General features: G+C 39.3%; 1 protein-coding gene across 1 annotated transcript in view; it reads left to right on the top strand.

The window, feature by feature from the left end:
* Positions 1-20,489, top strand: part of LOC131060972 (UDP-galactose transporter 1) — an 86,342-nt gene extending 65,853 nt beyond the window's left edge. Inside the window, exons 3-4 of the mRNA XM_057994466.2 lie at positions 19,600-19,831; positions 19,938-20,489. Of these exons, the coding sequence (XP_057850449.1) occupies positions 19,600-19,831; positions 19,938-20,165 (460 nt within the window). The 3' untranslated portion in view covers positions 20,166-20,489. The remainder of the gene's footprint in view (positions 1-19,599; positions 19,832-19,937) is intronic.
* Positions 20,490-21,029: the final 540 nt, after the last annotated feature.

Below are 21,029 nucleotides of genomic sequence, written 5' to 3' on the forward strand. Positions count from 1 at the left end.
TGTGTCCAGCAAAGCAGATCGGAAGTTCAATGTAAGTCCCCTTGTGATTCCAGCAAATCACATCATACCACTGGAGCTTGTCCACACGTGGAGACCCCACTAAAAGAACCTTGGAGTCTACCTAACTGATCCTTTACGCGAATCTTCAGCAGTTAGAGACTATTTTCTCAAGAGAGGATAAGATGCCTTTAGGTATTTTATTCTGTGTATGATTGTGTACAAAATACACGTCAACAGGTAGGCAATGATCATTATTGCTCGTTCTGTGCAAGCTTAACTCGTTTCTCCAAGGCAACATAGACTCTCCAAAGATTTTCGCCCTGGTCCTCCAGTGAAGGACAGGAGCGATTTTTGTTCTTGAGCCTAGGATTGTTGATTTTTGGGGTCAATTCTTTGTCCATCATCTTTCGAAGGACTTTTTCCCATCTTGTATCGCCTTGTCTTGGCGTGGCTTTGGAGGAAAATGGTTGATTTTATGAAAAATCGCCTTGGTCCTCCAGTGAAGGACAGGAGCGATTTTTAGTCCATTGCACAAATCCTTAACCATATCAATATCTAATTACCTCCAAGGCATAAAACATCATTCCTTATTCCATCTGGAGTCTTTGAAACGAAAGTAGCATTCCAAAATGTTAGGCTTTTAGGCAAATTTGAAGATTTCGCTTTGGTCCCTTGGTGAGGGACAGGAGCGCCCTAGCCAATTTTCATCAAGTTTTGTGGTCCTTGCAACTTCATTCTTCCTTGAAGCATTTTAAATATCATTGCCATCTTGTGCCTTGGCCTGGATTCGTCCCAATTTGGGAAGGAAGACTTGATAATGTGTTTTTCGCCCTGGTCCCTTGGTGAGGGACAGGAGCGCCTTGGCCATTATGAGCTCACTTGTGTTTTGCTAATTTTCAAAATTATCTTCAATGGGGTGATTACGCCTTCCTTCCTTCATCTCATACTTGAAACTCGCTTTACCTTTGCCAAAAACTTGTCTTGAGGGAAAATCGCTCTGGTCCCTTGGAGAGGGACAGGAGCGCCTTTTGCAACTTGGGTTGATTTTCTCCTTTGTAGGCCACTCAAGTTATATTCAACGAATAAGACATACTTCTCTTGACTTCCTCAAATCGCGAAATCACTTAAATCTTGTGAGGACAATGCAAATTAGGAACTCAAGCTCCGGTCCTTCAGTGAGGGACAGGTGCGCCTTTTGGTTTCAAGGCCAAATCTTTTCACTTTTTACATTGAAATCTCTTTGCTGGGGGAGATATCATCTTTTTACAAGCCACGAATGAGAGCCCAAGTCTAGGAAAGGTCCCAAAAGGTGTGTGTGGAGAAAATCGCTCTGGTCCCTTGGAGAGGGACAGGAGCGAACTTGTCTTTTAGACAAAGAGTTCAACCTTTCACTGCTTTTTGGCTAAGTCTGGATATTCAATTACGCTCACTTCATCCTTCCTTGTGCCTTCGACGCTCGAATTTGACGAATCAAGGCCAAGAATGACCCTGATAAGCCATTTCGCCTTGGTCCTTCAGTGAAGGACAGGAGCGATTTTGTCTTAATCATTCAAAATCATCATCTTCAAACCTCCAAAATCCTTAAAATCTTCAATTCACGTCCAATTGACTCCCCTGGCAACCCTGCAAAAAACAATTAAAGGAAATTAGAGACAAATATGCATTAAATAACATTTTCGCCTTGGTCCCTGGGAGAGGGACAGGGGCGATTTCTCCTCTATAGGCCAAAATATCCAAAATTTAGGTCTTCAGTCACTTCACCAAGCAGGGTTAGGTCATCTTCAAGCCAGGGATCGGTTATCAAGCCTTCAAAAATTTGGTCAAAATTTACCCGGACAAAAATGCACAATTCCATCCTCAAAATGCTAACACTTAGACCTAGCTTGAATTTGCCCTCAAAATCCTGAATGGACCCATCCTGAGACCTATCTAACTTCCTGACAGACTCATCCTATTTCAAAAATTGCAATCTTCGGGAGGATGTTTAATAATCTTTCAAAATTTGACTGGACTTCGGCTTGAAAATATCAAAAGAAACCCCTAAGGCTTAACCCTAGTCTAGACAACTCACTCACTTACTCAAAACCCTAAAAGCAGAGAGAAGAACAGGCAAAACAAAAGCAAAAAAGAGGGGATCCCCATTTGGATGGGGCGATGTGTGAAATGGTCACAACATCTGGCGACACCACTGAGAAATGTTGGTAAACATTTGGGAATCAATCTTTCTTGAAGAAAACTCAGAGAACCTCCCTCAATAAAACAAGGAGTTAAACAACACTTACAAGAAGAGATCTTCATATTAAGACAAAGTATCAAGTCCACAGTTACCCATGTGTGTGCAAATGAGTTAATTCCCCTCAACAAGACAATCATGATCCTCCAGGTACCCCTGTGATAAGCTACGTAGTTTATCTGGACTCCAAAAGCATCCTGGACAGAGCCTCGCTGCCAGTCAGATGTCCATAGTCCCGACGAGGTTATCGCCGCAAGCTCACGAACATTGCTCCATTGCCAGCCAGGCATCTATAGCCCCGATGGAGTTACTCGTATATTCCCTTTAGCCAATTTGATATTTTCTTTTTCTATTCATTTTTTCTTTTCTTTTGATTTTTTTCTCTTTTCGCACTTTCTCATTTTTTCTTTTGATACTGCTTTTTAGTTCCGTCAATTCTTTTGGCTCGTGAGCAGTGAAGCTCACTAGGGTTTGAGGATTGCGGTGGCGTTGAAGTCAGATTTTAGATTTTTCACTGATCACAGCTTTGCCTGGAAACCATAACGACTCGGAGATTATAAGTGTGAAAAAATATAATAACTGGAGGACAAAAATAGCTAAGTTCAATAAGCTAATCTTGCTTCATTGCAAATACGGCCTGACTCAAAGTTTTATCAAAAGAAACCCCTTTGTAATTCCAAAAGACCTCATAATTGCCCAACTACAACCAACAACCTAGCGGGAAGTTAGAGTGCTTCATGACAAAATCGCCCAATTTCAAATGGACATCCCTCAGGACAAACAACTAATCTAAGACAAGACACCTAAACTAAGACCCAGAAAGCGAAGCGAAAAAACAAACAAAAACAAAACAGGCAAACGAAAAAACAAAACGAAAGCAAACTAAACTAGCTATGTACAAGGGAAGGTCCTTTGCATCCTAAGACTGGAAATAATGTTTGAGATACCTCCCATTGACAGGCAATGGGACATCTTCTCCGGTTAAAGTCTTCAATCTGAATGCATTTTCTCCCAAAATCTCTGAAATTTGATAAGGGCCTTTCCAAAGTTTATCAAATTTGTCATGCTCTCCCCTTTTCTCGTGTGCTTTATCCCAGTATAAGGCAAGATCTGAGATCCGGAACGCCTTGACTTTAGCTTGCCGATCGAACCATCTTTTCACCACTCCTTGGTGTTTTGCAAAATTTTCCAATGCTTGATCTCTCTTTTCCTCAAGATTCATTAACTGTGTTAATCGGGCTTGAACAACATCAGTGTCTTCCATGTACTCCTGAATAAATCTCAAGGTCGGGATCCTGAGTTGCATGGGGAAAACTGGGTCTTGGCCATAAACCAGAAAGTAAGGTGAAATCCCTAATGCGTTCTTGGTCCTTATTCTGTCTGCCCAGAGGGCAAATCTCAATTGGGTATGCCATTCTCTTGGACTTCTTTCTAGCAGCTTCTTGATAACACTGAGTAGGTTCTTATTAGTTGACTCAGCTAACCCATTACCCTGAGGATAATAATTTGATGAAAATTTGAGGGTTATTCCATACTCAAAAGCCCAATTCGAAAATTTTAATGATGTGAAGGCTGAGCCATTGTCGCAAACCAATGCATAAGGACATCCAAACCTCGTGATGATGTTTTCTTCCAGGAATTTGATTACGGCTTCGGTGGTGCATACTTTGAGTGCTTGTGCCTCTGACCATCTGGTACAATAATCAGTAGCAATGATGATATATCTGTGTTGTGCCGAGGATGCGGGGTTGATGACACCAATAAAATCCATTCCCCATTTGGCAAATGGTCTCGCTTCTATCACTGGGTTCAATGGCATGGCAGGATTTCTTTCCCTGAAAGCTGTGACTTGGCATGTGTGGCAAGTCTTGATATGATTAAATGTGTCTTTGAAAAGCGTAGGCCAGTAATATCCTGCTCTTAGGATCTGGTGAGCTGTAGCGAGGTTGGCGCCATGTCCGGTCCCAAACTTGGAGTGAAAATGTTCAATTATTTGTTTGGCCTCCTCTTTGCCAACACACCTCAGATATATCCCCTCGTGATTCCTGCGATAGAGAACGGATCCTTGAAGCATATAATGTTGACACTTTATTCTTAATGCTCTTTTTTGTGTAGGTGTCATGCGAGCAGGACACTTGTTGTTGAGTAGATATGTCACAATTTCTTTGTACCATTCATCAGAGGTGACATCCTCCAACTCATAAACTTGCTGGATTAATCCGGGTCCATCAATTGCCAATGTTTGTGCCAAAGCTTGTCCTCGAACAAGTTTCATGGGCTGGATTTTGATATCGAACTCTTGGATAATGGCGACCCACTTGCCCCTTCTTTCTCCTAGTTCATTTTGCATGAGGAGGGTCTTGACTGCTGCATCTGGCACTATTGCATAAATTTTGGCCCTTAAGAGGTAATGTCTGAATTTTTTAACGGCCTTGACCAGTGCATATGCTTGTTTTTCAATGTTGGGATATCTGAGTTCTACATCTTTCAGTGGGGTGCTCATGAATGCGATTGGATTTTCGTCCTTTTCTTCACTTCTCTGGGTGAGAATAGCGGCACAAGTGTAGTCAGAAGCGAAGGAATACAGGTAGAAGGGTTTGAGGTAATCAGGACTGATTAGTACTGGCACTTCTGCGATTGCCGTCTTTATCTCCTCGAATGCCCTCTTGGCTTGTGGCGACCATTCGATCTTTGCATCCTTCTTCAGCATCTCATTCAGAGGTCTGACTATCTCAGCAAATCCAGTGATAAATTTTCTGACAAAGTTGATCTTGCCGAAGAATGATTTGAGTTCTTTCTTACTGGCTGGCAAATTGATAGTAGATATAGCTTTTACTCTTTCAGGATCGATGGAGATTCCTCTTTCTGAAATGACATGTCCTAAAAGCTTTCCTTCTGTTACCCCAAATATGCATTTCTTCGGGTTGAGAGATACCCCATATCTTCTGCACCTTTGGAAGACTCTTCTTAAGTCATCCACATGATCTTCTCTTTTTCTGGAGAAAACTGTGATGTCATCCATATATATAATAATGCATTTTCCAATTAAATCTCTAAAGGCGATATCCATGGCTCTTTGGAATGTGGCCCCAGCGTTGATAAGTCCAAAGGGCATTCTTTTGTATGCAAATGTTCCCCACTTGGTAGTAAAATCAGTCTTTAGTCGATCTTCAGGCTTGACCAAAACTTGATTATATCCTGAATATCCATCTAGAAAAGACATCATCTGCGACCCATTAACAATTTGCAACACTTCATCCAGCGATGGTAGCGGATAATTGTCTTTTTCCGAAGCTCGGTTGAGATTTCTGAAATCAACACATAATCTGATCTCTCCACTCTTCTTTCTGATAGGAACCAGGTTGGCGACCCACGTCGAATGTCTTACCGGGAAGATGATCTTGGCTGAGAGCAGCTTCTTAACTTCTTGATATATCAGGGGTTCCAATAAAGGATTAACTGGCCTTTGTCTCTGCCTAAATGGTTTGCTTCCTGGCTTCAAGGGTATGGTATGAGTGATAATTGCAGTGTCATAAGTCTTGAGATCTTCATAACTCCACGCGATGACATCTGGGAAATCTCTCATATTTTTCAGGATTCCATTTCTTTCTGGTGCGGTGTAGGACTTTCCAATGAACACATTCTTAACTTGTATGTCATCACCTATGTTGATTGTGTCGCACATGTTTCCTTCCATACTGTGGCTTTTCATCTCTTTCAATTTGTCGGGATCAAAGATTCTTTCTAACTCCACCATACCTTTTGGAATAGTGTTTGTCTTCAAATTCAGAATTCCTTCCGCATCTAATTCTGCTCCCTCGGCTTCTTCTTCATCAATGATTTGAGCTAGGAAGACATCCGTGTTGGTCAAGAAATCTAGTATGTGCTTGTCATCTTCAAAAACTTGAAAATTGGTGATGTTATTTGGGACTGAAGGTACTGATGTTAATTCTACCGTGAACTTCTTTAATCCTTCCATTGCTAACGGTATCAAAGAGCTGGCGGCTTGTGCAAGGGAATTAGCCACTTGATTTTGATGCCTGTATATAGATTTGATGTTGAAGGCCTCGAAACTCTCGATGAGGTCCCAAACTCGATTTTGGTATCTGGTCAACCTTTTGTCGTGGCAGACGTACTGTCTCCTGATTTGCCTTATAGCTATTTCTGAATCTCCATATACTTGCAGTATTTTTGCTTTCTTTTTGATAGCCATCAGTAACCCATGAATCAAGGATTCATATTCAGCTACATTGTTGGTGCAAGGAAATTGCAATCTATGAGCGGCAAGATAAGTCTCCCTTGTTGGGCTAATTAATTCGTAGCCCGCTCCGGATCCTTGTTTGGACTTAGATCCATCGAACCTTAGTGTCCATATTACATTTTCTCGGCCTTCGGTTCCTCGGTCCTCCTGACTTTCGGTTGATGTGTCGGATAGAATCTCGTCTTCCGAGGAGCTTTCATCTTCTGAATGTTCCATTTCTTCCACAATCAATGTCTGCGGGACTCTTTTGTACACTTGCTCTAATGCAGTCTGGCACAAAGCACAGGATAGTTCTGAATGGACGGCATTATGTATCCTACACCAGTTCGGAAGGAGCAGATCTCGAACGGATGCCAAGTTACCAAGTTGCACACTTTGCTGTATGTTTCTATGTACGGACTTTCTGAAATTTTCAAACATTCCGTCATCTTCTTGGTCGGATCCTTGGTCACTTTCCACAACAATTTCTGTAGATTCTATCACTTCTTGCTGACCATCTTTGTCTTGTAGGTTTTGTATCATCAGGACCTCACCTACTTTAGGTTTGTATGTCCCTAAATCTGATTCTAAGAACAGGACTTCATTGTCTTCCCCATACTCGGTTATCATAAGTCTCAATCTTGGAGTGCTGTCAATTTTGATTTGATTTGGGACTTCATTGTAACCACATATGTGCAAAGTCAGTTGACACATACCCATTCAATTTTCGTGACCAATCTCTACTCAGAAGCATCCCATATGAATCAGGAATATCCACGACTGATATGTCTATGAAATTTTGAACCCTTGGGTCCGCAGCTAATTGCATATGGATATTGTTCAACTCGCCCATGACTGGAACTTCTGTCTTGTCAAGCTGAGTGACCTTTCTTTTGGTAGGGGCAGGAGTTATTCCCAATCTCTAATAGACAGCTAAGGGCATCACATTACTGGAAGCTCCTGAATCATAAAGGCAATTATGTAGTAATTTTCCAAAAATTCTGATTGATAGCAGGAACAGGGCGGGTTCATCTTTTCCTTGGGAAAGGACTGAGGAATCCCCACTGTGTTCTTGATGTTCTACTTCATTGACCTTCGGATTGTCATTCTTTACTAGGCCTTCCTCTTTTGAGTGATCAGTCTTGTTTGGAGATTTCTCTTTCTTGAGCACATCTTTCTTAACGGCAACCTCCTTTCCTGGAAGATTCTGACTGGTGGTGAGACTTTCTTTGATGGCAGGTTGAGTTTTCTTAGTCTCGCCCCTTTTGAGTAACACCTTGCCTTCCAACATATCTTCCTTTTTGGCTGGGAAGGTTATGGTCTGGACCATGCATTCGTCTTGTTCAGACTGCCCTTTGTTATCGGCTTCCTCTTGAGTCACATTGATGGTAGCTTGAGCTTTGTTGGTCGAGTTCTGAACATTCGACCCTAGTGTGCTTGACCCACTTAAGCTATTAATCACTGCATCTTTAATTTCTGAGACCTTGAGTAGCTCATAGAGTGGTAGGCTAACTTTGACCTTCTTGAGTTCTTCCAACACCAACGTGGCCAATCTTGTCATTTCGTTGCCCATGGGAGGTGTAATATTCTTTTGCCTATATTCTCGCGTATGCTGAGGATACTCTGGGTTATTGCTGGCCTGTGGATCTGGAGGAGTAGAGAAATTGTTTGGAGGAATTGATGTAGTTAAGGGTTCCTGATTTCTCTGACTTCTATGATATACCCTTTGATTCACACCTCCTGAGGACTGGTGGAATACCTCCTTTATCCCTTCAACCAGGACACTGTTGTTCAAGGGTGGAAAATAATACTCTAAGTCTTCAATGGGTCCATTTGCGGACGCAGGTGGGAACTGGGAACCCGGAGGTACCATTGGTCCATTAGCAGATTCTGGTGGGAATCTCCCATTTTGAGTCTGATTATCTTCCTCTTGTGAATATCTGTAGCTTTCCACAATCATGGCTTGATCATACCGTGTAGTTGGGACCATTTCGTATCCAGTCGTGGGCGGATTTTCGGGCGGATCGTTGCTACGTATCTCTTGCTGGAATATGTCAGCTGCAATTTTGAATTCAAGACACTGCAACTCGGAATGCTGGTTTGTATTGTGGAGTCTACACCAACTAGACAAGGCTGCTTCTGCTAGAAACACTTTACTGGTAGGATGACTTTCTTGATTCTGCGAACTTGATGGGTTATCTAGTGGCGTCACCACATTTCCATTATTAGGAGCAGTATTCCATGGCCTCCTCTGAAAGCCTTGGTTGTTATTTCCCTGATAATTGTTCCTGAAACCTTGGTTATTATTTCCTTGGAAATTTTGATTGTTCGTATGTTGGCCGTGGTTGACCCTCTGCATGCTTTGGAGTTGATTATTCTGGTTTCTTAGATGAGTTACTTCGGTTGACAGCTTCTTGACTTGTTCAATCAACTCTTTCATTTCATCCTTCTCTTCCTGTGTTCTTGATGAGTTTGTTGCGTTTTGCAGGTACACAGGTTGTGCTGGTGGAGCTTGTGAAAGTGGAACTCCGGGATGAGGCACCAACTGGTTTGTCGACTGTATATTAGGATATGTTGCTTGTGGAATGGGATTCATAACTGGAGTCTGGTTGGCCAGTGCCATACTAACTGCTTGCATTTGATTTGGTGCTGCGACAGGTCCCATATGTAGTAGCGGCCCAGTAATATTCTGTCCCATGTGCTTACTGACCTCAATAGCTTTTGCATATGCTGCGTTTAGGTCGTTTGGTATAGGATGTGTCCTTACGAACATGGCGGTAAGATGATCTAGGGCTCCATAATAGATTTCCCTTGGGTCAGCAATGAGGTAGGGATGTCGTAACATCGTGTATGCGCGGTGGAACCTATTGTTGAAAGAGGTGATTGGCTCATGTTCTCTCCTTCGGATTTCAACAAATTGTCTATATAGCTCGGCCGGCGTGGTTGGCATACCAAACTTAGAAATAAATGCATCCTTCATTGCATCCCAGGTCCTGATTGACCCTATAGGCAAATGAATGAACCAGAAGTACGCCTCTTCTCCCAATGAATAGGGAAAAAGCCTACATGCTACATCTCCATATTCGATTTGTCTATTACGAAGATGATCCTCGAACATCTTGATACGATCCTCTGCTGTACGATTGAAATCACTGACATTGAATTTGGAACAAAAGTGCTTTGGATTCTTTGGCATATCATGATAGACTGAAAATTCCAATGGTGATGGATTGTTGATTAGCCAAGTGGCGCCATTAAGTGCATGAGCAGGAGGAGGGGGAGGAGGAGCATGGTGTGCCATTGTGCTTCTCGGAGTTTGAAAGCTTGACAAGAGACTTGATGGACTGGCTTGGCTTGTCGGTTGGGAAATTGCCTGGATACTTGCTTGAATTGCTGCTTGTACCTGTTCTTGAAGAGACGGAGCTCGTGATGACTCAGGAGATTCCTCTAATCTTAGTTCAAACTCTTTGGGAGTATCTTCTCTCTTGACTCGCTTCGACCTTGAAGTAAACTGAAGCTCACTCAGATTTTTGACGCCTGGTGTCGACCTCAATATCCTTTGATGTTTCTCGGGCGAGAAAGAACCAATGCGATCCAGCGTGAAGTTTTGGTCTTGCGGAGACTACTATAGGTTCCTTTGATTGCGAAGCCCTCTAGCGACGACCCTTCGGTGTTCTTCAGCCCTATCTTCTTCTTGTTCCAAGATGATTCTCACTCTGTTGTACTCAGCTTCACTTCTCCTTACATTCCATGCTAGGTGATTCAATCCCGAAACAATATCTTCTTGAATGTTGCCTATCTCCAAATTAGGTTGCACTACTTGATTCAATCCTTCATGTGGCAACACCATCGTGATTCATGATCATGTTTGAAATGTATTTTCTTTTTGGTAAATTTTCTGGATAGCACTTTTCCTTAACGGAAGTTCATTAGGCCCTCCTTCTAGCGCCAATTCTGTTGACGGGTATTTTGTACACAATCAAACATAGAATAAAATACCCAAGGGTACCTTATCCTCTCTTGAATAAAGCCTCTGATTGCTGAAGATGTCGCAAAAAAGGATCAATCAGGATGACTCCAAGGTTCTTTGATGTAGGGTCTCTACGTGTGGATAAGCACCAGTGGTCGTTGTGAATGCTGTTTCATCAAGGGGCCTTACGTTTCCGTACAGGAACAGAATTTCCTAAAATTAACAAGTTCTCAAAAAGATCAAAAGGTAGGGTTTGCAAGAGATGAATTCTAATCTAATCCTAGGAATGACTCAATGTAGGCTAGTCCTGGTAAGATTCTACCAATTTCAATATTGCCAAAACATAACAACTCAACTTAAACCTTCAATCATCATTGAACTATTGATATGTACCTTCATGGTAGTGTCTATGATCCTTGATGAATTGGAAAATCATTAGTCACCTTAGAAGATCGCATCAATTTCAGTTGAGTTGTTATGTTTTGGCAATATTGAAATTGGTAGAATCTTACCAGGACTAGCCTACATTGAGTCATTCCTAGGATTAGATTAGAATTCATCTCTTGCAAACCCTACCTTTTGATCTTTTTGAGAACTTGTTAATTTTAGGAAATTCTGTTCCTGTACGGAAACGTAAGGCCCCTTGATGAAACAACATTCACAACGACCACTGGTGCTTATCCACACGTAGAGACCCTACATCAAAGAGCCTTGGAGTCATCCTGATTGATCTTTTTTTGCGACATCTTCAGCAATCAGAGGCTTTATTCAAGAGAGGATAAGGTACCCTTGGGTATTTTATTCTGTGTTTGATTGTGTACAAAATACCCGTCAACAGGTAGGTAGGAGAAACAATATAATAGTCCACATGAGGTAGATGACCCACTAAATGTGGAGTGTAACAACAAGATCATACCATAAAAGGTGGAAATTCTCCTACACACACTATCCCAATGTGGCGCAAACACCCAAGTGTCTCATACCCAAACTACTATGAAATGCATGTACCTAAGTAAACTTAAGTAAGGTGTAATAATATCCAAGATGAATAATTATTTACACCAACAATTATTATTCCCAATTGCAAGTAAATATGAAAATTAAGAGGGAAAATTAAATGGGTTTTTTGGAAGCTTCCTTGGAGAATTATAAAAGGGGCTCGAAATTGGAGTGTTGCAGGTTTGGCTCGGAATTGGAGAGGGGTACGGTTCTAGGCCCGGTATGAGCCAGGTTTGCCCTTAGGTTCATCCCAAGCGTGTCCGGGTCTGCTGCAGGTTAGGGCACAATCTGAACACATTGTTTGGCTCCAATATTTTAGCGTGTTGTTACCTTGTTTGGTTTAGTCATCTTCAAGAGGTGCAAATGTAGTTAGTCAATGTGATTTCTTGACTGATGTGATATGTTTTTTACAGATTTAGTTGATGATTGAAGTAACTTTGTAAAGGTATTTCCTTTTTTTGCAATTCGTATTGTAAATTAATATCGCTCCCATAAAAAGACATGCCCAAGTTTGCATGATTATTATTGGGTGTGCTATTTATAGACTTTTAGTTGACTTATACACTTTATTAACCTAAACAAAAATAGATATTTAATAAATCAATTACATATATATATATATATATATTTGTACGGACGTACGTGTACCCGCACCCAAGGAATTATTTTTTTTGTTGTCGTACCCGTACCTGAATTGGTAACTTAGTTTTATTTCTCTCTGAGAACCTTGAGAGCTTTGGCTTTTATTTACAAGAAATTTGAGGACGGAAACCCTTGGAGTTTCTTGGTTGTGTGGATGAAAACCCATTTAGCCTATTGGGTGGATTCATTCTAGAATTCACATTGTGCTTATTTGATCAGTTGGTAAAGATTTGAAGATTTTATGAATTTTGATAGCATGCTACAGTGATCTGCACTGCTGCTATAGTGTTCTATACTGTCGCTACATTAGTTCGTACAACTATAGTGACATGCTAGAGCACTAGGTCAATTTCAATTTGGTTTTCTAGGGTTTTGGATGAAGTCTATTTGCAGGTGGAAGACATATTAGTTCAGATTTGGAGGTTTATTTGCCATATTTTCATAAAAGCTTGGCCGGCTAGGGTTTGGAGGTGAATGCCATGTTTGGAAGGGGTTAATGTGTTTGTTGGCATCTGTCATCATTCAAATTTGTGTTTTAGACCTGGCAAAATTTATATCAGACTTCAGTTCAAAGGGATTTGAGACTTGTTTTTATTGCTGGGTGCTAGTTTCATCATTTTCAGAATCTGATTTTGTAATCTGGGCATCAATAAGTCATTGGTTCCAGTTAATAAGGTTAGTTTGTATTTCAGATTATTATCCTTTTGTCTGAGACTGTATTTTAGGACAGGAATTACTCTACAACTGTTATATTCTTATGGTGTGTATTAATGGTATCAAGCTTGCAATTTCGTTTGCTTTCTTTGATGTTATTATGCAAAATCCATTGTAAATGATAAATGAAATCAATATCATTTTGAGACAAATATAAACGTGCAGGATTGCAAACAAATTGTTTGACGAAATTAGTCAAAGGCAAAAAAATTTATAGCTACATTTGGGGTGGGATACTTAAGTGGCATTAGAGCCCAAGTTCCTGCCATCCTGTTGGGTGATTTAGTAAAAAAATTAGAGTTATGACAATGGATTTCAGCAGGGTTGAAGATCAGATCAAGAGGAGTCATGAACATGAAGCTACCCAACTTGTTGAAGAGTACCAAAGCATGCCTGGGGTTTGAAAAAAATGTTTTCTTTGATGATTTCTTAAGTGTGGTTGTAACATCAAAAGAATAATGAAAGAAAAATCAGAAGTTACCCTTGAAGAAGGGTTAGTGAAGGAAGAAGAAGCACTTGTTTGTGACTTGCATCTTACAGGTGATCTTGGAGAAGATAAAAATCATTCAACATGCAAGGATGATTGGACTCTAAGCTCTAAAGAAAACAGAGCCACAAGTTCATCAGCCCTATGAGGACAAGGACTTAGGAAAGTCACCTATTGAAGGTATAGATGCAGAGTACATGAAGATTGAAGGAGATGCCTTCACAGAGGTTGCTGAATCAGAAAATCAGTCATCTATTGCAGCCACATCCGAGGAGCAACCTTCACTTGAAAGTGCAATTTTCAGTCATGGGTAGTTGTGAGTGATATTATTATTTCTAACCCACAGCACTTCATACATTGGCTAGCACATACTGTATTCTATAAAGTTGATTTTTCTCTCCATCATATCGTTGACTTTTTCTCTCACACTTCACCTTGTGCATATTGGTTTCAGAAGAAAATTTCTTCACTCTTCCCATTTTATGCATATTGTATCAATGAATTTTTATTACACTGTTTCTTGACTTCAACACTTTCCAAAACAACCTCACACTCCCCCAGCATCCCTTGCTTTTTTTGAGCTATTCCTGCAATCCTCTTATCTGTACTTCCTCATCCTGTGATTCAAAAGATACACAACTATTTTCAAAAGCTTTCTCTCCCTCAAAATTTTTAAGGTAAAATGTTTTCTTCTGAACAAAAAACAGAAGTACTCACAAAATTTCAATTAAATAACATATGTTACATCATGTAAAAAGGGTTTTGAATACCTGACATAAAGATTTGTACATTTGTTGAGCTTCATAATAATTTCCTGCTTGTACACTTTTCTCCATTTTTTCCAGCGTCTGGTTTTATAACACAATAATCAACAATAAGCAATCCTGTTTGTGATTGCACTTTTTTTTTCAGATTGGAAAAACAAATTCATGCACCATATAAACAGTATGTGGTAAAAGTGACTGTAAGCAGTTTGCTGTAATAAAGACAAAAGAAAGAATAATGAATATAAAAAATGAGTTCCACAATAACCAAAAAACAACCATACGCATTCAGAATCAACTTTGATATAGTACAATTTTAAGAAAAACACAATCGAACTAAATTGACTCTACACAGCAATGCATTGCACAAGATGTTATTCATTGAAAGACTCTGGACACAACTGATTTCTATTTTTATCATCATAAATTGACTAGTCTCATTAACCATTCATACTTCTTTCAACAAGGCACACAAGTCGCAAATAATTGAGGAAGAATATTGGTACAGTGTCAAAAGATGAAAAGAATTAGCAGGTTTATGTTCTGTGAGTGGGTTTGTCAGAAGTTATGACTCATCACAGGTTTATGTCATATCTGTAAATGGTGTCCCTTTCAAATGAAAAGAGTAATATTATTCTGACAAGCAACCTTGAAAGCCTAGGAGAAAAGAGATTTATTATTGTTTGAACTTTGAATAGTTATATCAAGGTTTTCAAGCAGGTAATGAAGTCAGATTCAGTATGAAACACCTCATGGTTCAGCACCTAATGATGGGCAAATTGTGGTCAGATATGATGGAGCCTTCAAATCAACTAATGATGATGGTTCTACATTTAATTTCAGTGATGATACAGGTGGTGTTTGGTTTGAACTTCAAACCAAGCCCATGGAGGGGACTGACTGTCATGATGCTTGTACTTGGGAGTTGGAGAATTATTTAGTCATAGAGGCAAACAATCATGAGGAATACAGTGGTCCTGCTTGGGATGTATCTACTTTTGACCATAGTGCTGTTCCAACTTCATCTATACAGTTGGGCATGAAAGATGGTATGGATAGTGTATATGATGATGTTCTCCAATCAGCTAATGATGATGATTCCGCATCTTATCTAAGTATTGGTGATTATGATGGTTCGGGTGTGTTAGTAACTAATCATGATAGAGATTTGGGGTTGGATAATTTTCCTCTTAATACTGATCTAACTTCTCAGGAGTTATGCATAAAGGATGACAAAGAGGAAGCTAATTTTGGGAAAATTTGTATGAAGATAAGGCAATTGAAGGTAAGTGAAGACATGATCATTGCATTTATAAACCATTATGGCAAACTGTTGTTGGAGGACTCCAAGATCACATAAGAACTTCGAAGGAGAACTTTCCCTTATAGCCTTTTAGGCACTCAGAGAGGCATTTGTGGTAATGAAATCAAATTACTTACATCTACTTCCAGATAGAGATCATCTTCTCCAGCTTGATGAGATTTATTTTGATGCGCTAAAAGGGAAAGAAGAGGAAATTGATAAGCTTACTTATGAACTTAAGGTTACCATGGATTCTTTTAAGAGCACTCAAATGGCCCTTCAAGAATCATAAATTCAAGTTGATCAGCTTTGCTTGGAGTTTAGCGTGGCACATTCTTCATCATCTCCTACAAAAACTAAGTCTTCTATGGCAGCCTCTTCTAACAAACAACAATCCCATACGAAGAGTGTGAAGACTAGACAAAGAGATGAAGAAATTGAGGGACCCTATGGTAAGGTCTTAGGGATGGAAGAGACATGCTCACATGAAGATATAATTTGCAGCCATGAGGCAGAAATTATGACAAAAGATATATGTGAGACAAAGAGATGAAGAAATTGAGGGACCCTATGGTAAGGTCTTAGGGATGGAAGAGACATGCTCACATGAAGATATAATTTGCAGCCATGAGGCAGAAATTATGACAAAATATATACGTGATTTACAGTGCTCCACTTCCTTAGGACCGACATGTGATACAAAGCATAAAGCAAAGAAGAAAGAAGTGCTTGGGAACCTTAAATACACTGTACAAAGATGTGAGGAAGGGTCTAATTTTCTGTTTTGCAACAGCAGTTCATTACCCTTACATAATCATGAGTTGGCAGCCATAACACATGAGGGCGGTAGTGGTACTCATGATTTGAGGGAAGAGACTCTTACGATGGTCCAGCACATGGAACTTTCAGTTTTACATAGGCTTAAGGATAGGCATGATTCTGAAATTGCTGAGTGTACACAACCTGCATCATGGAGATCGTGAGTCACCTTTGTGGGAGAGCCAATTGAGGGCTCAAGACATAGATGAAGATGGGATAGTTTAGCACACACTTGGTGGATCAGCCACTAGTGTTATACCTACACATGTAAAGGGGGACATAAGTGATTCATAGTTGGTTGGGCCCTTGGTCATGCGTGGAGAGTTTGAGCAGTTATCTCTTCTAGAGGCTCACATGGTAGAGCTTACGTCTTTTGAACCAGCTTATGAAGGAGTGTTCATGGATGGTGACATTGCTGATTCAGGATTCTTTGAGCATGTGGATGCTCTTGGAGAGGCCATTGATACACTATTCCCTCATAATGCATTATCAGAGTATGGAGCTGATTCGTTTTTAGGGTATGAGGTATGCATCAAGAGAAGCATTTTGACCCTAATTCATTAGGTTGTCGTCCACACATTGGTGTTAGACAACTGTTCTGTTCTCCTGACCATAGAGTTTTCAAATATTGGGGAAGGTGGATGGCCAATTTATCTATGGGATCTAGGTGGAGTGCACCCATGGGAGGTTATCATACATGGAGACTTCAAGAGCATGAAGATACTCCCTTTGGTTGATCTATTTAGGTATACCTATCCGGTCACTTTCAGGATATATGATGACTCTTAGACTTGGGATCTAAGGATTTGCATGATGGATGGAATCCTTCCCAGGGTGTTGTAGCATGACAGTGTGGTTGATGACAGTTATATCAGAGTGGTGCAGTGGATTGGTAGAGTAGTGTCTGAGATTTATATGGGATCTTGGTATTAAGACTGGCATACAGGTGCAGAGAATAGTTGGTTTGGTACGCAGATGTAGATTGCTTGAGGGCAAGCAATCTTTGGGAAGGGCGGACTGCAATGTCCCCATTTTTATGCCTTCCATTCTTGATAGGATTAGCCTATTAATCTTGGTGCCCGTAGGCTAATACAGTGGTTAGGGAACCTATCTGGAGTGTGGATGACCTTGTAGGGAGTGTATTGGTGCATTTAGATGTTCGTTGGCCATACTTTCTATTTTTACAAAGTCACAGGAGGAATGCCGACAAGGTCAGTGTATGGATTTCTATTTATAGATTTTCTTAGCAGGTGCCTGGATATTATTTTTTGACAGTTAATTATAGTCCAGAGCTTTATAATTAAAATAACGTTATTATTTAAGTTAATATAATGTTTAACTTTAATTTTATTTTAATAAATTTAATGGTGACTTTATGTGAACGCCTAAATGAGAATTATAAAGTGAGTTATAAGGTTTTAAATAATTTAATTAAGTGTTTTATGGAGATAGGCACCAATATAGGGAGATCTAAGGTGAATATAAAAATTAATTAATAAAGTGACTTTATGTTAATTAAAAATTATATAAGGGGTCACTTTATTACTATTCTCAATTGCAAGTAAATATGAAAATTAAAAGAGGGAAAATTAAATGGGTTTTTAAGAAGCTTCCTTGGATAATTATAAAAGGGCTCATTTAGAGCTCATTTGCATATACTTGGCTTATTTTATTTCTCTTTGAGAAGCTTGAGAGCTTTGGCTTTCATTTACAGGAAATTTGAGGATGGAAACCCTTGGAGTTTCTCGGTTGTGTGGACGAAAACCCATTCAGCCTACTGGGTGGATTCATTGCAGAATTCACATTGTGCTTATTTGATCTGTTGGTAAAGATTTGAAGATTTTTATGAATTTTGATAGCATGCTACAATGATCCATATTGCTGCTACAGTGATCCATATTGTCACTACAGTAGTTCGTACAGCTATAGTGATGTGCTATAGTGCTAGGTCAATTTCAGTTTGGTTTTCTAGGGTTTTGGATGAAGTCTATTTGCAGGTGGAAGACATATTGCTTCAGATTTGGAGGTTTATTTGCCATATTTTCATAATAGCCTGGACGGCTAGGGTTTGGAGGTGAACGCCATATTTGTAAGGGTTTATTGTGATTGTTGGCATGTGTCATCATTCAGATTTGTGTTTCAGACCTGGCATTTATATTAGACTTAAGTTTATAGGGCTTTGCAACTTGTTTTTATTGCTGGGTGCCAGTTTCATCATTTTCAGAATCTGATTTTGTAATTCTGGGCATCGATAAGTCATTGGTTTCAGTTAATAAGGTTAGTTTATATTTCAGATTGTTATCCTTTTGACTGAGACTGCATTTTAGGACAGGAATTACTTTACAACTGTTATATTCTTATGGTGTGTATTAATGGTATCAAGCTTGCAATTTCGTTTGCTTTCTCTGATGTTATCATGCAAAATCCATTGTAAATGATAAATGAAATCAATATCATTTGGAGACAAATATAAATGTGCAGGATTGCAAGCAAACTGTTTGACGAAATTACTCAAAGGCAAAAATCTTTATAGCTACATTTGGGGTGGGATACTTCATCACCACACTGCTCCTATGACTATCCAATACTTCATGACATCTTCATCAGTTTTTCTGTTGTATTTTTATTTGTAATGAATATTTGAAGCAATGCTTTTCTTTCAGGACCTTAGTTCTGTACTATTGCCAGATTAGTTAGTTTTCCTGTATTTTAGTTTCCATTTTCGGCTTCGCTCACACTTGCCAAGCCTGACAGCCAAGACTTGCTTAGACTGCGAGTCTCAGCTGCAGAGTCACTGAATCTGACTTGGACTAGGATTCACAAGTCCTAACTAAGTCTCAACACATTGATCCTATCCAATAATTCTGGGACATCTTCATCAGTTTCACTGTTTTATTTGTATATATAATGACTTGTTTGGAGCAGTGCTTTGTTTCAGGACCTTAGTTCGATATACTATTCTCAGATTAGTTAGTTATCCTGTATTTCAGTTTCCACTTTCAACTCCACTCTCATACTTGCAAGCCTGACAGCGAAGACTTCCCAAGTCTTCAAGTCTTGGCTGTGGACCTGCTGAGCCTGACGTGGACTAGGATTTGTGAGTCCTAGCCAAGTCTCAACATGTTGCTCCTATCCAATACTTTCCAGGACATCTTCACCAGTTCCACTGTTGTATTTTTATTTATAATGAGATATGAGAAGTGCTTTTTTTTGGGACCTTAATTCCATAGACTATAATGAGGGAGGTTAGTATTCCTGAATTTCAGTTTCCATGTTTAACTCAGCTCACATGATGGTACTATGGACAGTCAATAGTTAGTTAGAAGCTTTCTTCAAGGTCAAAATATAAAATTGTTGGCTTATAATCCAAAAATTTTGAGAAACAATAATAGGCATTTCTAATAATATGTTTATTTTGTCTTTTGCAGTATCAACACTGTGTATTATATGGCACCTTTTGCAACTATGATCTTGGCTGCTCCGGCTTTGCTTCTTGAAGGGCCTGGTGTTTTGAATTGGGTGCAAACTCATGATGCCATTTATAGCTCATTATTTATAATATTTAGCTCTGGCATTTTTGCCTTCTGTCTGAACTTTTCAATCTTTTACGTTATTCACTCTACAACAGCAGTCACTTTCAATGTTGCAGGGAATATGAAAGTGAGTTAGATTATTGCTTTTGTTACAACTGATTTTCTTTTCAGTCTGCTGGTGCTTTACTTTTTCACCAAGAATGCAGGATGAGTTTGTGTTTTTCATGCTGCAGGTAGCAGTAGCAATAATGGTATCATGGCTTATATTTCGCAATCCTATATCTATTCTGAATGCAATTGGATGTGCAATTACCCTATTAGGTTGTACTTTTTATGGTTATGTGAGACACAAGCTATCTCAGTCTCAATCTCAAGATGCTGCAGTAGGAAAGTTCGTTGACAACAGCCTGCGAATGTCTGGAAAGCTTGAGATGCTTCCACTTGTGAATGACAAGAAGTGAGCATTTATATTTATAATTATTGCAATCTTATAATTTAGAAGTAGATACAACTAAGATTAATATTTTTTTTAAGATATTAGAATCAATCAAATCACCGAAATGTTTTCATGGTGAACTTTGCTTCAGATGTGAAAATTAAATTTGTATTAACAGTCAATACCCCTCCCATTAAATCTTTTGAATATCACTCCATTATTGAAGCCCTAAAGAAAAAGAAATTTTTTTTTGCAGATATTAAAGGTCTTCTACTTACCAAGAAAACAAATTGTGTTATTTTTTTAGTGCTAAAGTGCCCAAAATAAAAGAAACTTTTTTATGGTTGAATGGGAAATGATGATATGTTCTATGGTACCTATTTGCTTGCTTTTGCCAATAGGGAAACCTAGAAACGTGTGTTAAGAATAAGAAATGGTGTTGCTGAAACATCCATTAAGAATAAAGTTCTCTACTTACTAGAAAACAAATTGATGTATCTTTCTGCAGTATTAAAGGGTCAAAATAAATAAAATGCTTTATTATGGTTAAATAGGAAATGATGATATGTTCTATAATACCAATTTGCCTACTATTGCCAGAAGGAAAACATAGAAATGTGCATTAAGAATAAGAAATGGTGTTGCTCAATTGTTCATTAAGAACAAGAAATGGTTTCATCAAACATGCATTAAGAATTACATTCTCTAAATAGTTTAGTTTGGGTTAAAGAGACATAAACACATAAACAGAGACGGACACAACAGACAAACATATAAATGCACATCACACATGCATGTGGTACATACGCACATGTTCACTCTTGTAGATGGTCATGCACATGCACCCACAAACATGTCCTTGGCTTCTGGAAAGACTTCTCTGAGTTTT

Source organism: Cryptomeria japonica, chromosome 5, assembly GCF_030272615.1.
Source record: "Cryptomeria japonica chromosome 5, Sugi_1.0, whole genome shotgun sequence".
In the NCBI taxonomy this organism is placed as follows: domain Eukaryota; kingdom Viridiplantae; phylum Streptophyta; class Pinopsida; order Cupressales; family Cupressaceae; genus Cryptomeria; species Cryptomeria japonica.